This window comes from Scatophagus argus, chromosome 22, assembly GCF_020382885.2.
Source record: "Scatophagus argus isolate fScaArg1 chromosome 22, fScaArg1.pri, whole genome shotgun sequence".
Classification (NCBI taxonomy): Eukaryota; Metazoa; Chordata; class Actinopteri; family Scatophagidae; genus Scatophagus; species Scatophagus argus.
In genome coordinates, this window is record NC_058514.1 from 2,045,499 (window position 1) to 2,061,332 (window position 15,834).

General features: G+C 47.1%; 1 protein-coding gene across 2 annotated transcripts in view; it reads right to left on the reverse strand.

Annotated features, from left to right (window-relative positions):
• The window catches only part of celf2 (cugbp, Elav-like family member 2), a 171,318-nt gene that overhangs the window by 117,789 nt on the left and 37,695 nt on the right, over positions 1-15,834 (reverse strand). The window contains exon 1 of one of the 2 annotated variants that reach the window (XM_046378868.1): positions 4,201-5,476. The exons of the other annotated variant lie outside the window; for it this stretch is intronic. Coding sequence (XP_046234824.1) covers positions 4,201-4,307 — 107 coding nt within the window. The 5' untranslated portion in view covers positions 4,308-5,476. Of the gene's footprint in view, positions 1-4,200; positions 5,477-15,834 lie in introns of those variants that run through there. 2 annotated transcript variants of the gene reach the window in all.

Here is a 15,834-nt window from a genome sequence, read left to right on the forward strand (position 1 = left end):
TTTCTTAGATCTATAAAAAGTGTATTGTTTTGACTCCAACCTGTCTGATGATGTCACACATAGATCGGGATGCTACTGAGCTAGCTTAGCACAGAGCCCTGCCCCCCCGACATCCACTCGCTGATTTCTGAATGTGTGTCAGGACAGGATGGAAACGCAATGTTTTGTTACTCTTAAGACTTGGAGTATAAGAAGAAACCATCCTTGATGGAGCACAGTCCACCATATGTGGACATACAGAGCTTTAGCTTGAGGACAGGGTTTAAAGACCACACTTGTATGTGCAGTCCAGACCTACAATGACCCACGACATTAATGCACTTCTGCTGAATGGCACAGTAAACCCGCCAAAAGCTGCTCTAAGTTGTGCACTCTGCAGTGATTTCTGCTCTCAATGCAAATGGAGGATGGAGGGATATTCTGTGGCCACTCAAAACACTGTACGCTCCACCTGCAGTGCATCGGAGCGCGCTCCAACTGTAATTGGCCATCGCGTCGGTGACAGAGAGAGGCCCTCCATTCATCAACCCCCCTCCTCCATCCGTCTCTCTCTGCACCTCCACCGCCAACTACCACCAATCTCTCCCTCACTCCCCCCCCCCACCGAGCCCATCCTCCCCTCCCTCTCCCACCTCTGTCCTCCTTCTCCTCCCTCTCCTCCCTCCCTCTCTGCTCCTTTTCCTCATTAAAGTGGGACCCAGGCAGTAGCGGTCACTGCCTCTCATTTATTTTCATTTGAAACTGGTGCAGCTCCACTGATCCTCTGGGGCTGCAGGAGAGAGAGCAAGATGGTGTCATTCTGATAACAACTCACACACACACACACACACACACACACACAGACATGCGCACACACACGCACACAAATGTACTGTATGTGCGCAAACACACGCACACACTCAGAAAAATCACGTGTCTACGTGCACACAATGAAAAGTAACCATTTGCAGATACACACATGCACGTGCGCGCACACACACACACACACACACACACACAGATGCTAACAAACACAAAGGGAGGTGTATACGCATTCGCCTGCAAATAGATGCACTTTCACACCCATTTCAATTCATTTCACGCACATATTCACACATTTCATGTACCTGCAAGCTCCCATGCTCTGTTCCCTCCCTCCACTTTTACATATGCACCCACCCCCTGTGACCCCCACCCCCCACCCCCCTTGATTGTGTGATTGTGTGAAGGTGATGATAGCAGGGTGTGAATCAGGAGACGATAAACCTGCGCCCATTGTCACCTGGATGATTGCGAGTATTGATCTGCGCCCGGGCATGTGGCGCACGTGCGCACTAGTATTTGCCGGCGCCCCCTTGCACGCCACCCCCGACCCCCCCCCACCACTTCCTGTACGTGTGTGTCCATGCATTGTATTAGAGTCGTGTCGAGAGCGGCCCTGCCTGACACTCTTTGATTGAAAAGGTGCTCGGCAGATTAAATCGTTGTAGCGGAGACAAGGTGCGCTCCCTTCGCCGGGGCTGCGACGGCTGGTTTAGCAGATTGAAGACGGCTGGGAGGAGGCTGGAGGACAGAGGCCATTTTTACGCCCATTTCCCTGACCCATCTGGGGAAATGGAGAGAGGCAGGGACTCTACGGTCATATCTGTAATAGGAGACTAATATCCTCCACACCATTAGATAGGCACAATGTGTGCAGGGCCTGGGAGGGGACGACTGGCTGAAGGAAGTGGAGGGGTGGAGCAAAAGAAGAAGAAATGTCAACTGACAGAAGCAAAGTCTCATCAGAAAAGGTGCTGATTATCTAAGCATTCACCAAAGTTCCTCCGACAGACTTCCTCCCACACATACAGCAAGGAGCAAGACACTGACATATTTTTTTCTCTGCACTTCAGCACATTGGATTTGAAGTGAAACACCGACTATGAAGTTCCAACTTTCACAGAGTGCTGCAAGGAGACTGGCAAGAGACAGATTGGAAAGAATCGTCAGAATCGAAGTAGCGGAGGCTGAGAAGTCCTTACTTTTATCCCCAGAACAACGAAGATAAAGTCAACATTTTATCCTCATTGTTTGATTCCATACACAACGTGCCGGAGAGCAGGCCTAAAATAATGAGTATCTCCTCTGTGACTGCACTTTGCGTTATTTACTTCTGCTCTATCGAATACTCCGGCACTACAAAGGCATTTCACTCTGATGTACGCCGCTACATCAACCCCACCACAGTCACTCTACCGTCCTGCACATGGGCTAAACCTCCGGAAAATTTCCCCCGTGTTTCCCGCTTGACGCAGAGACCGTTCAAAGTCAGATTTTTCATCGGGAAATTGCAAATGAAGTGCATGCCTCAAAAGCAGTTTCATTTGTCACCCAATGAAGCATTCAAACATTCAGTCAGTAAATTATGGTGCAATAAATTACTACCTGCAAACATCAATGAAATATGTTCACTCACTCAAAACAAGTCAACCTCAGCACGACTGTTTTTCATGATCAGGTGCGCGGCAAACGCTTGTCTCAATCATTAATGCGACAGGAGGGGACTTCAGACAAATTGTTGCTGGTGGGGTATCAGAAATGGCAGCTTTAGGGTAAAAATGTGTAATTTTCAATAAGACGGGTTCTGATATGTCGAAGACAAGTTGGATCTCCATTGTTTTTCCTCACCGCTGCTCCCACTGCTCTTCAGCACTCGTCTTTTCTCCTCCTGTTCATCCTCTCATCCCCCCCAGTTTCATACGTACACAACAAGACGTTTCCCCATCACCTTCCACTCGTCCCTCATCCCTCTGTTCGAGTATGAAACATGCAAGACAAGAGACAGAGCTGAATAAATGAAAATAACTAACAAAGACGCAGCCTCTGTTGGTGATTCTGAAAATGTCAAATCCTGCTTCGGTCGAGTGGTTACCACCGGTCTTAATAAGGAGACTCTTTCATCCACCTCTCTTTCCTCTTAAAGAATCAGCGCCATGAATCAAAGCTCGCGCTTTTCTTTTTTAGTGAGAGATCTTTGGAGGTGGATGTTGTCGCAAATACGAATCGATAGCCGTGTGTCCATTAATGTATTTTAGGCACATTTTGAAGCATCACATAAGAACAGTTTGATGAGAACAGAATCGCAAAAAACTTTTAACATTGGTGGTTTTCGCCTTTTTAATGGTCTTACTGGGATTTGGAAACATCTCTTCTGAATAAGTCCTCACCTGAGTGATCAGCTGTTTTTCTTTCTTGCAACATCTTCAGAGTTTGGCTCAAATTCGTTTGATAATTAGATGAAAACACAGCTACAGTCTTTAAACAGCTTCATCTGAGGAAACCAGTATCTTTACAGTTAAAAAGACAACAGTGTGCTTGTCCGTGTGCGGCACCTCCGCACTTATAGGAACATTGAAAAACTGTTGTTTTCAGGGGCTTTTAAAACTTCAGGATATCAGAATTTTATGAGCAGAAGCTTCAGAGTCAGTGCTGACACAATGAGATACTACAACTCTTGACACCAAGGAAGAGAAAAAGAACATAAATGATACATATTCATGCTTATGTGGGTGGAATAATTCAAAAATGCAAATTAGCTGAAGGGCAAACACAGCAACTGTTTGATAAATACTGTATATAAATAAAGAAAAACTGACACGTATCCATGATGTCAAAGGTGAATGACACTGAACTGCTGGATATTCAATTTAAAATCAGGGGGAAAGAAATAACTGCTGCTTCCTAATATTTCATTTCAGCTTTAACTGCTTGTGCTGAACACGGTGCTGCCAACACAACAGCAGCAGGTTTGAATACAGACAAAATAAAAAAGGAGAAGTACAAGCGTCTGATGTTACGCTCAACTGGGCAAACAGTTGCAGGAAAAGCAGGCCGAAATCTCCCACCATCGAACAACAACACTGACGCAGAGTGCCAGGAAGGAGGCATTACAGCAAAACCTGTTAGGAGCAAACATCCCAGACGTCAAATCCTCTCAAATGAAGGAATAAGCCAGCACCTGTACTTTGTTCAGTACATAGCACATAAAAATACTCCCCAACACTGCTGATATGAAACCAAGCATGCAACAACGCCACACCTCAGCTGGAGGTGCAACAATCCCCAGGAGGGATGCAAGAGCGCAGCATCTGGGTCAGAAAAACGGGTGTGTGTGCGTTAGAGAGAGAGAGAGAGAGAGAGAGAGAGTGTGTGTGTGTGTGTGCATGTGTGTGTGTGTACCTCAGCAGCAGCTCGTCGGTCCTGGCGGCAGCAGGAGGGGGGCAGCACACGGCTTCAACACACACTCTCGCACCCGTAAAGCCGAGCTCGGACGAGAGCTCCAACATGACAAACAAACAAATCAGGCTACAGGCTGCGCTTCCTGTCTTCCTGCTCTTCTTCCTGTCTTCCTGCTCTTCTTCCTGTCTTCTCTCCTGTTTTCAACAAGCTGCCTCTCTTTTGCTCTCTCTCGACTTGTTCCTCTCACCCGTTGTTCCCTTTTCTCTCACACAGAAACAAGCACACACACACACACACACCCCCCTTCCTCCTCCTCTTCCTCCTCTTCCTCCCCTCCCCTTCCACTTTCTCTCTCTGGTAGAGCAGCAGAGCAGTGGAGACCCCGCTGGCTTGCCTTGCTGAAGTAATCCCCTGTGACAGCTCAGCTCATGTTGTTATGTTGTGGGTCTATTTGAGTCTAATACTACGGCTCTGGAACAGCGTAGCCCCAGTCCAGCTCTGGACAGCCTGCGAGGCCCTGGGTCTGGCCCAGTCCAGACGCAGCACCAAGCCAACACTGTCCGCTACATCATCGCTGTGTTTTGGGCGCAGCTCGACATGCGCCAGACCTTAAAAGTGCAGCCAGAGTGAAAAAATAAACCGACCTCAATGTGCTTTGCCGTCTTTTCCTGAAGTTTTTATGAGGTAAATAAATCGTGTACATCTTAGTTAAGTTGTATTGAACGACTGGAACGAGTTCAACGTCAAGTCAAGCATGCACTGAATTTTCCCTGTTTACGAACAGAATATAATAACCTCCAAACAAGACATGTGATGTGTCCACTCCCCGTTCCACTCTCACAAAAACAGATTTGATTTGTTCTTATTATCAGATTAAACCAGCTACATGTGGTATTTTGACTGACCTTTTATTTGCAGCCGCATCAGCAGCTGTGCAGCTTAGATGCTGTAACATTAACGAGCCTTCCTCAGCTTTCCGCAAACATCGAGCAAATGGTTGGACCACTGGACTATTCTCCAAAGAAAAAGGCTTTTATGAACCAAATTAATCCTTTCTGGATGTTCTGAGACTGTGGAAGTAAATGCCCGCACTTCCTGGTATGAATGCCAGACTCAAGGGTTTCACCAGAAATCTATTTGTTTATGAGTAAAAATCTACTGAAAGCCAATGATGTGTCCTATTCGTATGCACCTGAGCTTTCCAGAAATACACGGCTGGGCTTCTCCAGAGAAAAGGCTCTCATGGATGAAAAAGCATAAATTAATGATTTATAAAGGTAAAAACATATAAAATCTATTCACAACCACCTCCCCAGTTTGTAAAAGATAAAAATTAAAATGAAGCACAACATGTATTAGCATAATAATAAAAGCTAAAAAAAAAGAGATAAAAAAAAATATCCAAAACATTACAAAATACTAATAAATGTTATAAAAGATAATATTCGGAGTTGTTCCGTTGAGTTTCCCACCCTTTCAGTGCCCAGCCGGATATTTTTATCGATGCTCATGCATGTTGATGAACACCAAGAGGCGACTGACGTTTTACTTCCAGCCGCATCACGGCCGAACAGCCTTGATGCTGCATCGTCACCGAGCCGTCCTCTCCTCAGATGTCCCGCATGCACGTACAGGAAGCCAGCGAGCGGCGGCCCGGTCCAGCCTCGTCCCCGGAGAGACGGCCCGGTCCAGCAGATCATGCCCAGGAAGAGGCAGCCCAGACAGGCACGTCTCAGTGAGCAGCCCTCCCGAAGGAGGCGCTGCCAGATCCTGCTCCATATACCTGGCACATCACAGCATCTCCTCCCCATAGGAGGCTGAGGCTGAAGACACAGGCAGGGAGCTGCTGATTAAAAATTCATCTCTCTGTTTATTATGATTTATGCATGTTTCACTGAGCCAGGAACGAAAGAGAGGGGAGAGGAGAACAGCTTCATTAGTGCATATTGTGTGTGTGGATACTCTGCCTATGCCTCTTTGTGTACTCTCTCTCTCTGTGTGTGTGTGTGTGTGTGTGGCTGGCTGGCAGGTGGGGGATAGTTAAAATTATGGATTGTACGTGAGGTTCATTAGAATGTTTGGCATACAGGGCAAAATCGTCTGTCTTCACAAAACACCTGCATTTCACTGAAAAACAACAACAATTGAAATCCTAAATTATCCGCCGCGCACGGGCCGCCGCCATTAAAATGCTGCAGACACTTTTGCTAACTTCTAACTTAATTACCCATTTCCGCCTCTGTTGTTTACCATTCAAATCGGATCGGCCTCTCATTGCACTCTGTCTCAGCCAAAACTGATGGCAGGCGTGCAGTGATGACAAATATTGACACATGGCGAGCGTGTCAACAAAAAAAAAAAAGAAAAAAGTGGCGAATAAGAGCACAAAACAGGCCGCAGAGCTCGGCAGCACTCTGATTTAATGATCTCATGCGTTTCGTCAATTCAAACAGCTGCTGCAGCCACTGATCATACGCTGCGTTCTGTTTATTACAGCGAAATGTAAACACATAATAATACGGAGCATTAAAAAGAGCACAGGGCGGTGAATTCCAAATTAACACGTACAATTACGTTCCACAAATGTTCAATGACTGATGATTTATCGTTTAGACTGACAATAGCTCATATTTCTGCAAACATTCTGTGATTAAAACTACACCAGGCAGTAGTGTTTGTGTACAGAAACACCAGTTGTATGAGCTTAAATTTCAAAGGGGGGCCACAGTCGTCCCATCCAGGACGTAGAGGCGGACTCAGGCTGTCTGAGGGCCAGGTGCGAGGGGGCACCAAGTGCAACCCCTGGTTTAAGATTAAAATTGTTTTATTATGGGCCTCAGCTGTTACAGCAGCTACACCGCTAATAAAAAACAATCATCTAATTGACCACTTAGAGGCACACGCTGGCCATAAAATATTGTGGCCTATACGGCACTGCACCACGTTTTCTCCATGGTAACGGCAAATCAGGGGGCAATTTATCGTGTTTTCTCCGTTTTAAAATTCACCCACTGGCGCACTTGACCACGTTTTTCCCACTAGAGGGCACTCTTTCGTGTCAGCTTGTGTTGGGCCACTCGAGAGGGCACTTTACCAAGTCTTGTCCAACACAGAGGCATCCTTTTCTAGTATCGTTCCCATATGCCAGAGTTTTGGATGAAACTTTAATGTTTATGCAGCTTGTCCATCTCCTTCACAGACTCACCTCACACTGGGGGGGAGGGGTCTTGTTTCCTCATTGTCAAAAGGGTGACTGTCTTGTGACAAACAGCATCAGTTTTATCACTGTGACTCACATGGGGTTACACCATCTCATGTACCTCAATTACTTCTTCTAGCTGTACACGGTAGTTGCGTATGACGCGATGCTGAGTGACACAGCCTGTGTGTTCTGCCCTTTAGACTTTTCGCCTGTCGCTGCAACCTCTGGAGTCACGTTTGGAGGGTCGCGGGGGGGCGGAGGGTAAACATGAGCAAGTTGCATACAGTTTCCTGACATCATCGCCTGCGATGAAATGCTGACAAGAAAAAAAGCTGTTGACATGTGAGGTGAGCAACATGGACAGTTGCTCCTGTGCTGCAAGGATTCAGTTTCTTTGTCTGCGTCAGTATGTTAGACCATGGGACACCACAAATATGGGTGTCCCACCTTACACACTCTTCATTAAATCTAAACACTTACTGAATCAGACGACGAGCCGGTCAGAGGCACAAAGTGAATTTGAATTTGCTAAATAAAACAACAAATCCAGTTAAATATCCAAAAACTGCAGTTATCTGCAGAAATACTCAAAATCACGCTTAACTTGTTACAGTGTGATCCCTGTCTGAAGGCCTGCATCTATCGGCTGGCTGCTCTGAACCTGCTGCCTGCATGTGGGACTCCTGTTGGAGAACAGAGGACATATGGCGGCGCCTGGGAGAGACAGAAGCTCGGGTTGCACCGAGGGGGCAACTGGTACCATCCAGACGCTCCCTTTTTGCAATATACCAAATATCCCCCCTCACGTGAATCCTTGTTTTACACGTTTGGAGCACCCTCGCCACCCCGGCGAGCCGTGACATCATGCCTTGTGAAGACGAGCATCTTGTCCTTGTCATCGGCAGGAAACGGACAAACTCTGGTGCTGACATCGCAGTAACTGGAGGCCACGGCTCGAACCGAGAAGCCTCTTTCTCTTTTAAATTGTGTTTACAATTTAATGACCTATTTGTGTTTGTTGTTTCCAGCGAGCTCGCTGCTCCTCCCTCCCCCTCTCTCCCCCGTCTCTCTCCTTCTGTATCTCTCGCTCCCTAACACGCTCTGACAGCGAAAGGTCAATGCCCATTGGCTACATGGGGGGCACTGAGTGATGTAAGGGGGGTTGTCATGGTAACGTGCAGGGCTCGCCGAGGACGCAGGATGCTTTTTGTGCCAAACACCAAGGCCGAGACCCGAGCGGGATCAAAAGACTTGAGAGCTCAACTCGCCGGGCGGAAGCGCACCGGACTGAACGCCTGAACGCCGCTTTAATTGACTGGCGGCTTACTGGCCTGGCAAATGGGAAGGGTGGGACTCGGTCAGTCGTGCCACTGGAGTAGATCTGCATGTGCGAGGCCTAAAAGACAGTCAGTTGTGAGCAGCTCTGTTGTGTCTGTGAGCCTGCATTCTGCTGAGCTTGGCTTCACATTAATAAAAGAGGGATTACCAAAGTCTGCAGGCTCCTCTCTGGCCCCTCTCCAGCCGAGAGCCGAGAGCCGAGCTAGGGTTCGCTCCCTCCACCCCTGCGCCTCCCTCCTGCCATCTTTTCGCTCCCTTTTCTTGCTCTCCTCAGCATGCTGCTCACGTTCATCCCATTCAAAAAAAGAACAGGAAAAAAAAAACCTCTCATCCGCCTTTCCTCCTGTCTGTCTCTGTTCCATTTCTCTCCACTCTCCCTCTAAGTACAGGAGGGGGAAAACATGCGCCAAAACACAGATAAATTATTTAGATTTTTTTTTCCCAAAGAGCGAAGAAAAAAAAATGCTTGACTCTGCAGTTTGAAAGAAAAGGGGGAAGGGAGGGAGGGAGGGACGGGAGGGGTGGCTGAGAAATAAAAATTGCATTAGATACAAGATTCTGCAATCAGCCGGCGATATGAAGAATTAATCTTATCTTTCACCGGCACACACGACCAAGTAGGAGAGCGCCTCCAAAGACTTCAAGATGACAACGGGACGAATTCGCCTTCCCATTACGCTGCCATTCAGCCATTGTGGCGGTCGACACCTCGCGATAAGCGGACGTATTGTTGCCATTGACAATGTCATTATGGGACAGTAAACAAGCGATGCAGCGGAGGGTCGGGATGAACCGGGCGGGGCCAGAAGGTCACCAAGACAATCTGGAATGAAAGGATGCAAGACCCTGAGGGACAGATAAGAGTCCTCTTCTTCTTCTTCATCTATCTCTTTTCTCTCTCTCTCTCTCTCTCTCCAAAGCCAAGGACGGGCATATGCTTAGAACAAAGCCCCGGCGCTGCCGCGTAATCAACTCCTCTGTACTTCAACGGCAGCTACACAATCTTCCCTGGAGGTCATCCACAGGATGAGGCTTAGGAGGCAGTCGGCTGCAGGATCATGGGCTATTAAGATAGGAAAATAGGATGACATTCACCCGGCCTCCTGCCCTGCTTTTCCTCCACAAGACATGACGCTGATGCACAAACACAAGGGAGAGGCTGCAGTCAGGCTGATGCCATGCAGGTGTTTGAGCAGAAGAACTTAATTGCAGAGATTTGAGGACTCATCCTAAGTGATCAGGCAGTCATAACCAACAATGCTGACGAAGTCACTTAGAAAAAGTGATCTGTGACTAATTAGATTTGGGTGCACGCTGCAGCTAATTAGTCATTATAGTGCGTGTTATTTTGTTGCCGAGTCTCGAGTCCTTGAGGGAAAGTCTGAATCAAATCCCAAGACTTTGAACGTTTTGCTTTTGGTGTGAAAGGCGTGTGGTGTTACAAAATCATATCCTCACAATGCATATGCATAATCATTTCATATTCAAGGAGTGCAGCTGTGCAAAACCTGCCTGTTCCTGTCTTATCTGTTCTTCATTGTCCTGGGATTTCAGCAGGTTTAAACTTAAGTCTTTAGAGACTTGGCTAAGTCTAAAGTGAGGTGAGTCCAAGTCAAATCTTCATGTCAATATCTCTGAGATGAGCTGAAGTTGAAAATGGTGGAAGGTGGGACAAGCAATTCTTGACTCTCATGCTCAGGTAGTGAAATATCAACCCTTCGTGTTGTTGGGCTGATGAGACTCATAAAACAGCAACGTTGCTCCAGAGCTGCTTATTGCACCTTCAGGCTTTTAAGGCAATAAGCAATGGGTGACTGACGAGGCATCCCACAAAACAAATCTGCAGTTCCATGTAGTTTTTCCACTGCAGCTGGAACTGATTAAACGGTTAAAAACTTCAAACAGAAATGAGACCCAGTATAAGATGTCCATGACAGACGTAGAGGACCAGGTCAGAGTCAGGTAAGTGTGACCTTTAAACTCAACCACCACAAATTGCTCCCACATCTTTAGCTGGTTTATCATGTAGACTGTGGAGAACATGAAAGAATTTTCTGGTTTTCTAAATCAAACAAGCTCCATCATATCCATCATCAGATCTATCAGCCTCAGCCTGACACACTCACTCATATGCACTCAGTCACAGCAGGCTGTTTGAGCGTGGAGGTGGCAGGAGTGGTCCTGTTCCATTTGCAGACATTAGCACAGGGAGATTAATTTGTCCCCTTCCATTAGGTGGGAAAGCAGCCGTCATGGCTGCTCAATTATCCCTTAACAAAAAGAAAACTACACAAACAAACAGGAGCCATCCAAATAATAAGCACTGCATGAAGGTGTGTGTGTTGCATCATATGGATGCATACGTGTGCATGTGTAGTCGGTGTATAGAAGCTGGGAGAGTGTGTGGGTCAGATGTGAGTGTGTGTTCCACACTGGCTGATGGCTCATTAATGGCAAAATCTGCATTTTCTACGTCTAATATTCTGCTATTCAGCGCTGAAATGGAGCGAAAGAGATGACGCGAGAGGGAAAAGGAGGGATAGAAAGAGAGAGTGAGGGATGACGAGAGAAAGGATGGAGGTTGTTGTGTTTAGACTTGCCGTCTTCCTGCCGCTCTCTCTCCTCTTTTGTGAAGATTTCGACTTCATTAGAATTATAATGAACATCGGCGAGGCTCGCTGAAATATTTTTGGCTCCTTGAAAATAAATGAATACACAAGCAAATCAATTCAAATCTGCCCATTATGCCTGTTTTCTGGGTCGTATGAAACATGCATAATGGGCCACACTATAGGCACTCTGTATGTTGCAGGCGGCCATGATAATGAGCTAAATTTAGAGGATCATTTGTCATCATTCCCGACATCGTTACACGTTATAAAATCAATTTCACGTCCACGACGACATCGACGGGCTCGTGATGGCGTATTGACGGACTGAGGAGCACATCAGCGCGTTATGGCGGTAATGTTAAACACCACAGTGGAGTCATGTGGAATATGTTTGTGTGTGTGTGTGTGTGTGTGTGTGTGTTGTGCTGTCGTGCTCCGCCGGTGTGATGATGTTGCTGTGTAGTGAGACTCGCTAATTGGCTCACCTGTCTCTCAGCCATCTGGAGCCTCTCAAAAAAAAAAAAAAAAGCGGGGGGGAACGTCACACTGAGTTCCCCCAACATCACACACACACACACACACACACACACACTGTGCCTAACTACACGAAAAGACAAACGTGCAAATGAGAAAATGTAAATGAAACAGAAGAACGAGCAAATCTAAATATATTTTCCGACGTCATTCTCTTGTTAGAGAGGAGTTTTCGCTTGCAGAAATGAGCGAAAACAACCAGAGTTTCTTTCTTTGTTCACAGTCGTTTGGTAATCACACAAAGCCCTCAAAATGTACGTGATAACGATTAATTATGGCAGCAGCAAAAGTTTGTGCCCGGGTAGGAGAGCGAGCGCGCAATCAGGACAGATCTGAATGTTCAGTCACAACAAATGATGTGCAAAAAAATAAATATTGTTGTTATTGTTTCAGGAAAGCAGTGGAATGTGAAGAAACACACCGACGACTGCACCCTCCCCACCCTCCTCACCACCACCACCTCCACCTCCGAGAGCATCAGCTGGAAGAGAAAACACTCCACTATCCCAGAAAACCCTGCGGCACACTGCTCCGCCTGTGTGTGTGTGTGTGTGTGCGTGTGTGGTGTGTGTGTGTGAGCGCATTTACAGGCTTTATCGACACAACGTGAAGCTGATGACCAAAGTAACTCCTGCCAGCCTACATCTATTATATTATATAGTAAATCTATTAGAATATTATTATTGGAAATACTTTCGTAATGTAATATAAGTAATAATATTGATCATAAGTGACGGCACATTTAAAAATAAATTTGCAAATACACTGAAAGGGTTGACTAACGAATGAATAAGAAGAAAATGATTGTTAGTGTAATGATAATGTTAGTGTAATTGTTATTACTGGACCCACAAAATAAGCAATAAAGGCTCCCAGCTTAGAAACCAACAGTGTGTGTGTGTGTGTGTGTGTGTGTGTGTGTGTGTAATAGTTTTTATTCTCTCAGTACCCAATGTGTTCCAGGTCAATGGTCTGAATCACACACAAAGAAGTAAGCCCCTCCTGAGCCACTGTATGTTCACCTGCCACCCAACGTGTGTGTGTGTGTGTGTGTGTGTGTGTGTGTTGTCCACAAATTGAACCCGTGTCACTCAGGGACAAAGAAAACATCCCTGAGAGAGAAAAGACAGATTGTGAAGAAGCGAAGAGAGAAAAGATGCCTAAACGTCCATCCAGCTCTCCCCCCCGTGCATCCTTCCTTCCTTCCTTCCTTCCTTCCTCTGCTCCTTCCCCACTCTGTCCCTCCCCACCATTAGCTGTCCTTCATAATTCATATGTTTAGATGAAATATTGATGAGCAGCGAGCATGACACCAGCACAGCCTCCCACAATTAAAAACCCAACAGGAATTTCAATCTGACTTTTCCTGCTGCAAGAGTGGAAATGCAGAAAGACGAGGAGGAGCGTGTGTCGGTTTGAATCCACAGACCAGGAGGGTGAATGATTTGGCCCTCTGAAGGGGGGTCCGTTACCACCAGTGCTGCCATCAAATCAGCTCTGGTTTGCAGGTTGTGATGGGCTTCAGTCCTGAATGTCTGGATGTTAGCGTGGCAGCTTTGGATCCGAGAGCTGAAGGATCTCAAGGCCACTAAGTTTCCATCGACTGTCTCTGAAGCAGCACAGCGACGGACATCCACACTTTGCTCCACCTTTAGATCCGATCACTCAAAATCTGCCCAAGCAAAACTGGTACGATCTGCAGGGCGACGCACAAGTCGAGGTATTAAACTCTATGAGAAAGAAGAGAACAAGAGGGGGAGGTTTTCCATCCTCTTTCTTCCTCTCAGGCCTGAGATCATCACGCATTTCCTCCCAACGAACCCAGAAGTTTTCTCCTCAGCAGCTCCTTTTCAAAGGCTCCTTGAGCCTGTTGTTGCTGCACAGACAAGACAAATTATTCTGCTGAGTTAAATAAGCTGTTTTCATTTACTGGCCTGGCGACACGACGAGGCCTTGACTCTGTGACTCCGTCCTTGTGCTGCTTCATGCTCAAGTGCTGAAGCACCAAAAGTCAAACTGGTTTCCACTTGCACACTTAAAAATGGTGAATGAAGTACTCGACCAATCACAGATGTTCAGTGCTCAAGCTCCAATGCCACAGTTCTTGCATTTTTTACGTGTACAGTAGATGTTTATTTAGATCCTGGTCTCTGTGGTGGGAACGCAGTGAGTTCCTCAAAAGGTTCCTCGTCCCCGAGGGAAGTTCCTACGATGGGAATGTGGCAAAGGTTTGAATGTTTGGGTCTGTGCCACTCTGCCGTGCAGTCGTCGTGTTTTACAGTTCTGTCGCTGAAAGACCAAGTGAGCAAATTCCTCCTTGCTGTCAAATGACGGCACGTTCTTGCCAGTTATGCTGACTGGGAGCGTTTTTAGAAAAGCTGCCTTCCAGTCTGCAGCTCTCGTTGGACATTTTCTCACTGGGGGATAAATTAGAGCCCAGGAAGGAGACTTTAACACAGCTAACTGTCACTGCAGAGGAAAGAGAGGACTCCAGTCTGTGTCTTCCGACTGCAGTGAGCCTCGTCCTCTCTCATGAATATGCAGATGTGGGAATACTGGCGGAGGCGGGGCCTGAAGCGGCGCACCGAACAGCAGCCATAGCGAGGCCTGTCATGTGGCAACCAGGGAGGCAATAACGGACGCAGCGTACCGGGACGCCACATTGTGTGGATCCCTGTAATTATAGTCTCTTCCGTCTATGTGTGCCTGGCTTTGTAAACAGGAAGTGTGTGTGTGTGTGTGTGTGTGCATCACTTGTGCATCTCACTCACACACACACCTGTAGCCCTCGTGCCAAAGAGGAACTCCAGGCCTCCGGAGAGCTGTTGTATCTGCTCCACTTGTGAGCTGATGCCATTCATACGCTAATCGATGCTTCTTTACGCCGATTTGTGTATATTTTTCGGCACATGTGTGCACGAGCGCCGCGTCCTCGCCGTCTCAGGAGGTCATGTCAGAGCCAATGGTGGGTTTGAGGCTCGTAATGACCGATGCTGAAAGGCATCCGTGGAGCCAAGCTTGCTAATTATCAGCTGTGTGCCTTCAAAGAACATTATCAGCACAAAGACCTGCAATTATACCCACAGACACTCACACTCACACACACACACACACACACACAGTCCCTTCACACCCTTTATCACCCCTGTTTCTGACATCAGCTCTTTCTCCTCCCAAACTGTCTTCTTTTCTCTCGATTGTTGTTGTCCTCTCTGCCTCTCTGTCTTTCAAACTCTGCTCCATGTTTTCCTCCTTTTCTCACCCCTCCTTTCGTTTTCAGGATCCTTTCCTCTGCTCTCTATGACTCCCATGGCCCTCTTTTCCTCCATCCCTACTCCATCTTTCCAGCCTGTTTTCATTTCCTGTTGTCTGTTTATCCGTCCCCATCCTCCTGATTCCAACGCTATCCTCTCTTTCAGCTCCCTTGTTTCCACTTTTCCTATCTCTGCCCCCCCACACCTCCTCCTCCTCCTCTTCCCAACTCCTCTTCCTCCTCCTGGCCCAAAACAGACGCTTAAATAACGAGCCGAGTGTCAGTCAAACCGCCAGAGAGCTTCATTAGAGGAGGAGAGCACACAGGATCAAATTACACGCCCAGTTCTCTTTTGTGTGATTGTGTGTGTGTTGTGTGTGTTGTGTGTTGTGTGTGTGTGTGTGTGTGTGTTTAGAGGGGATTGTGGGGGGTCGGCGGCGGCGGCAATGATGGTGGTGGTGGTGGTGGTAGTGAAGGCAGAGAGGAAGTAAACACACGTTCTGGAATGACGCAGCTGTGTGGCGGATTAGCGTCTAACACACATCGCCTGTGTGTGTGTGTGTGTGAGTGTGAGCTCAGTCACAGCCTCGGCTGTTTTCTCCAATCAGAGAGAAAAACAAAAGCAAACTATTTTGCCTAATTATTCACAGCCACAGTCATCGTCTCTTTCTTTTCCCTGCCGTGTTTCTGCTTCT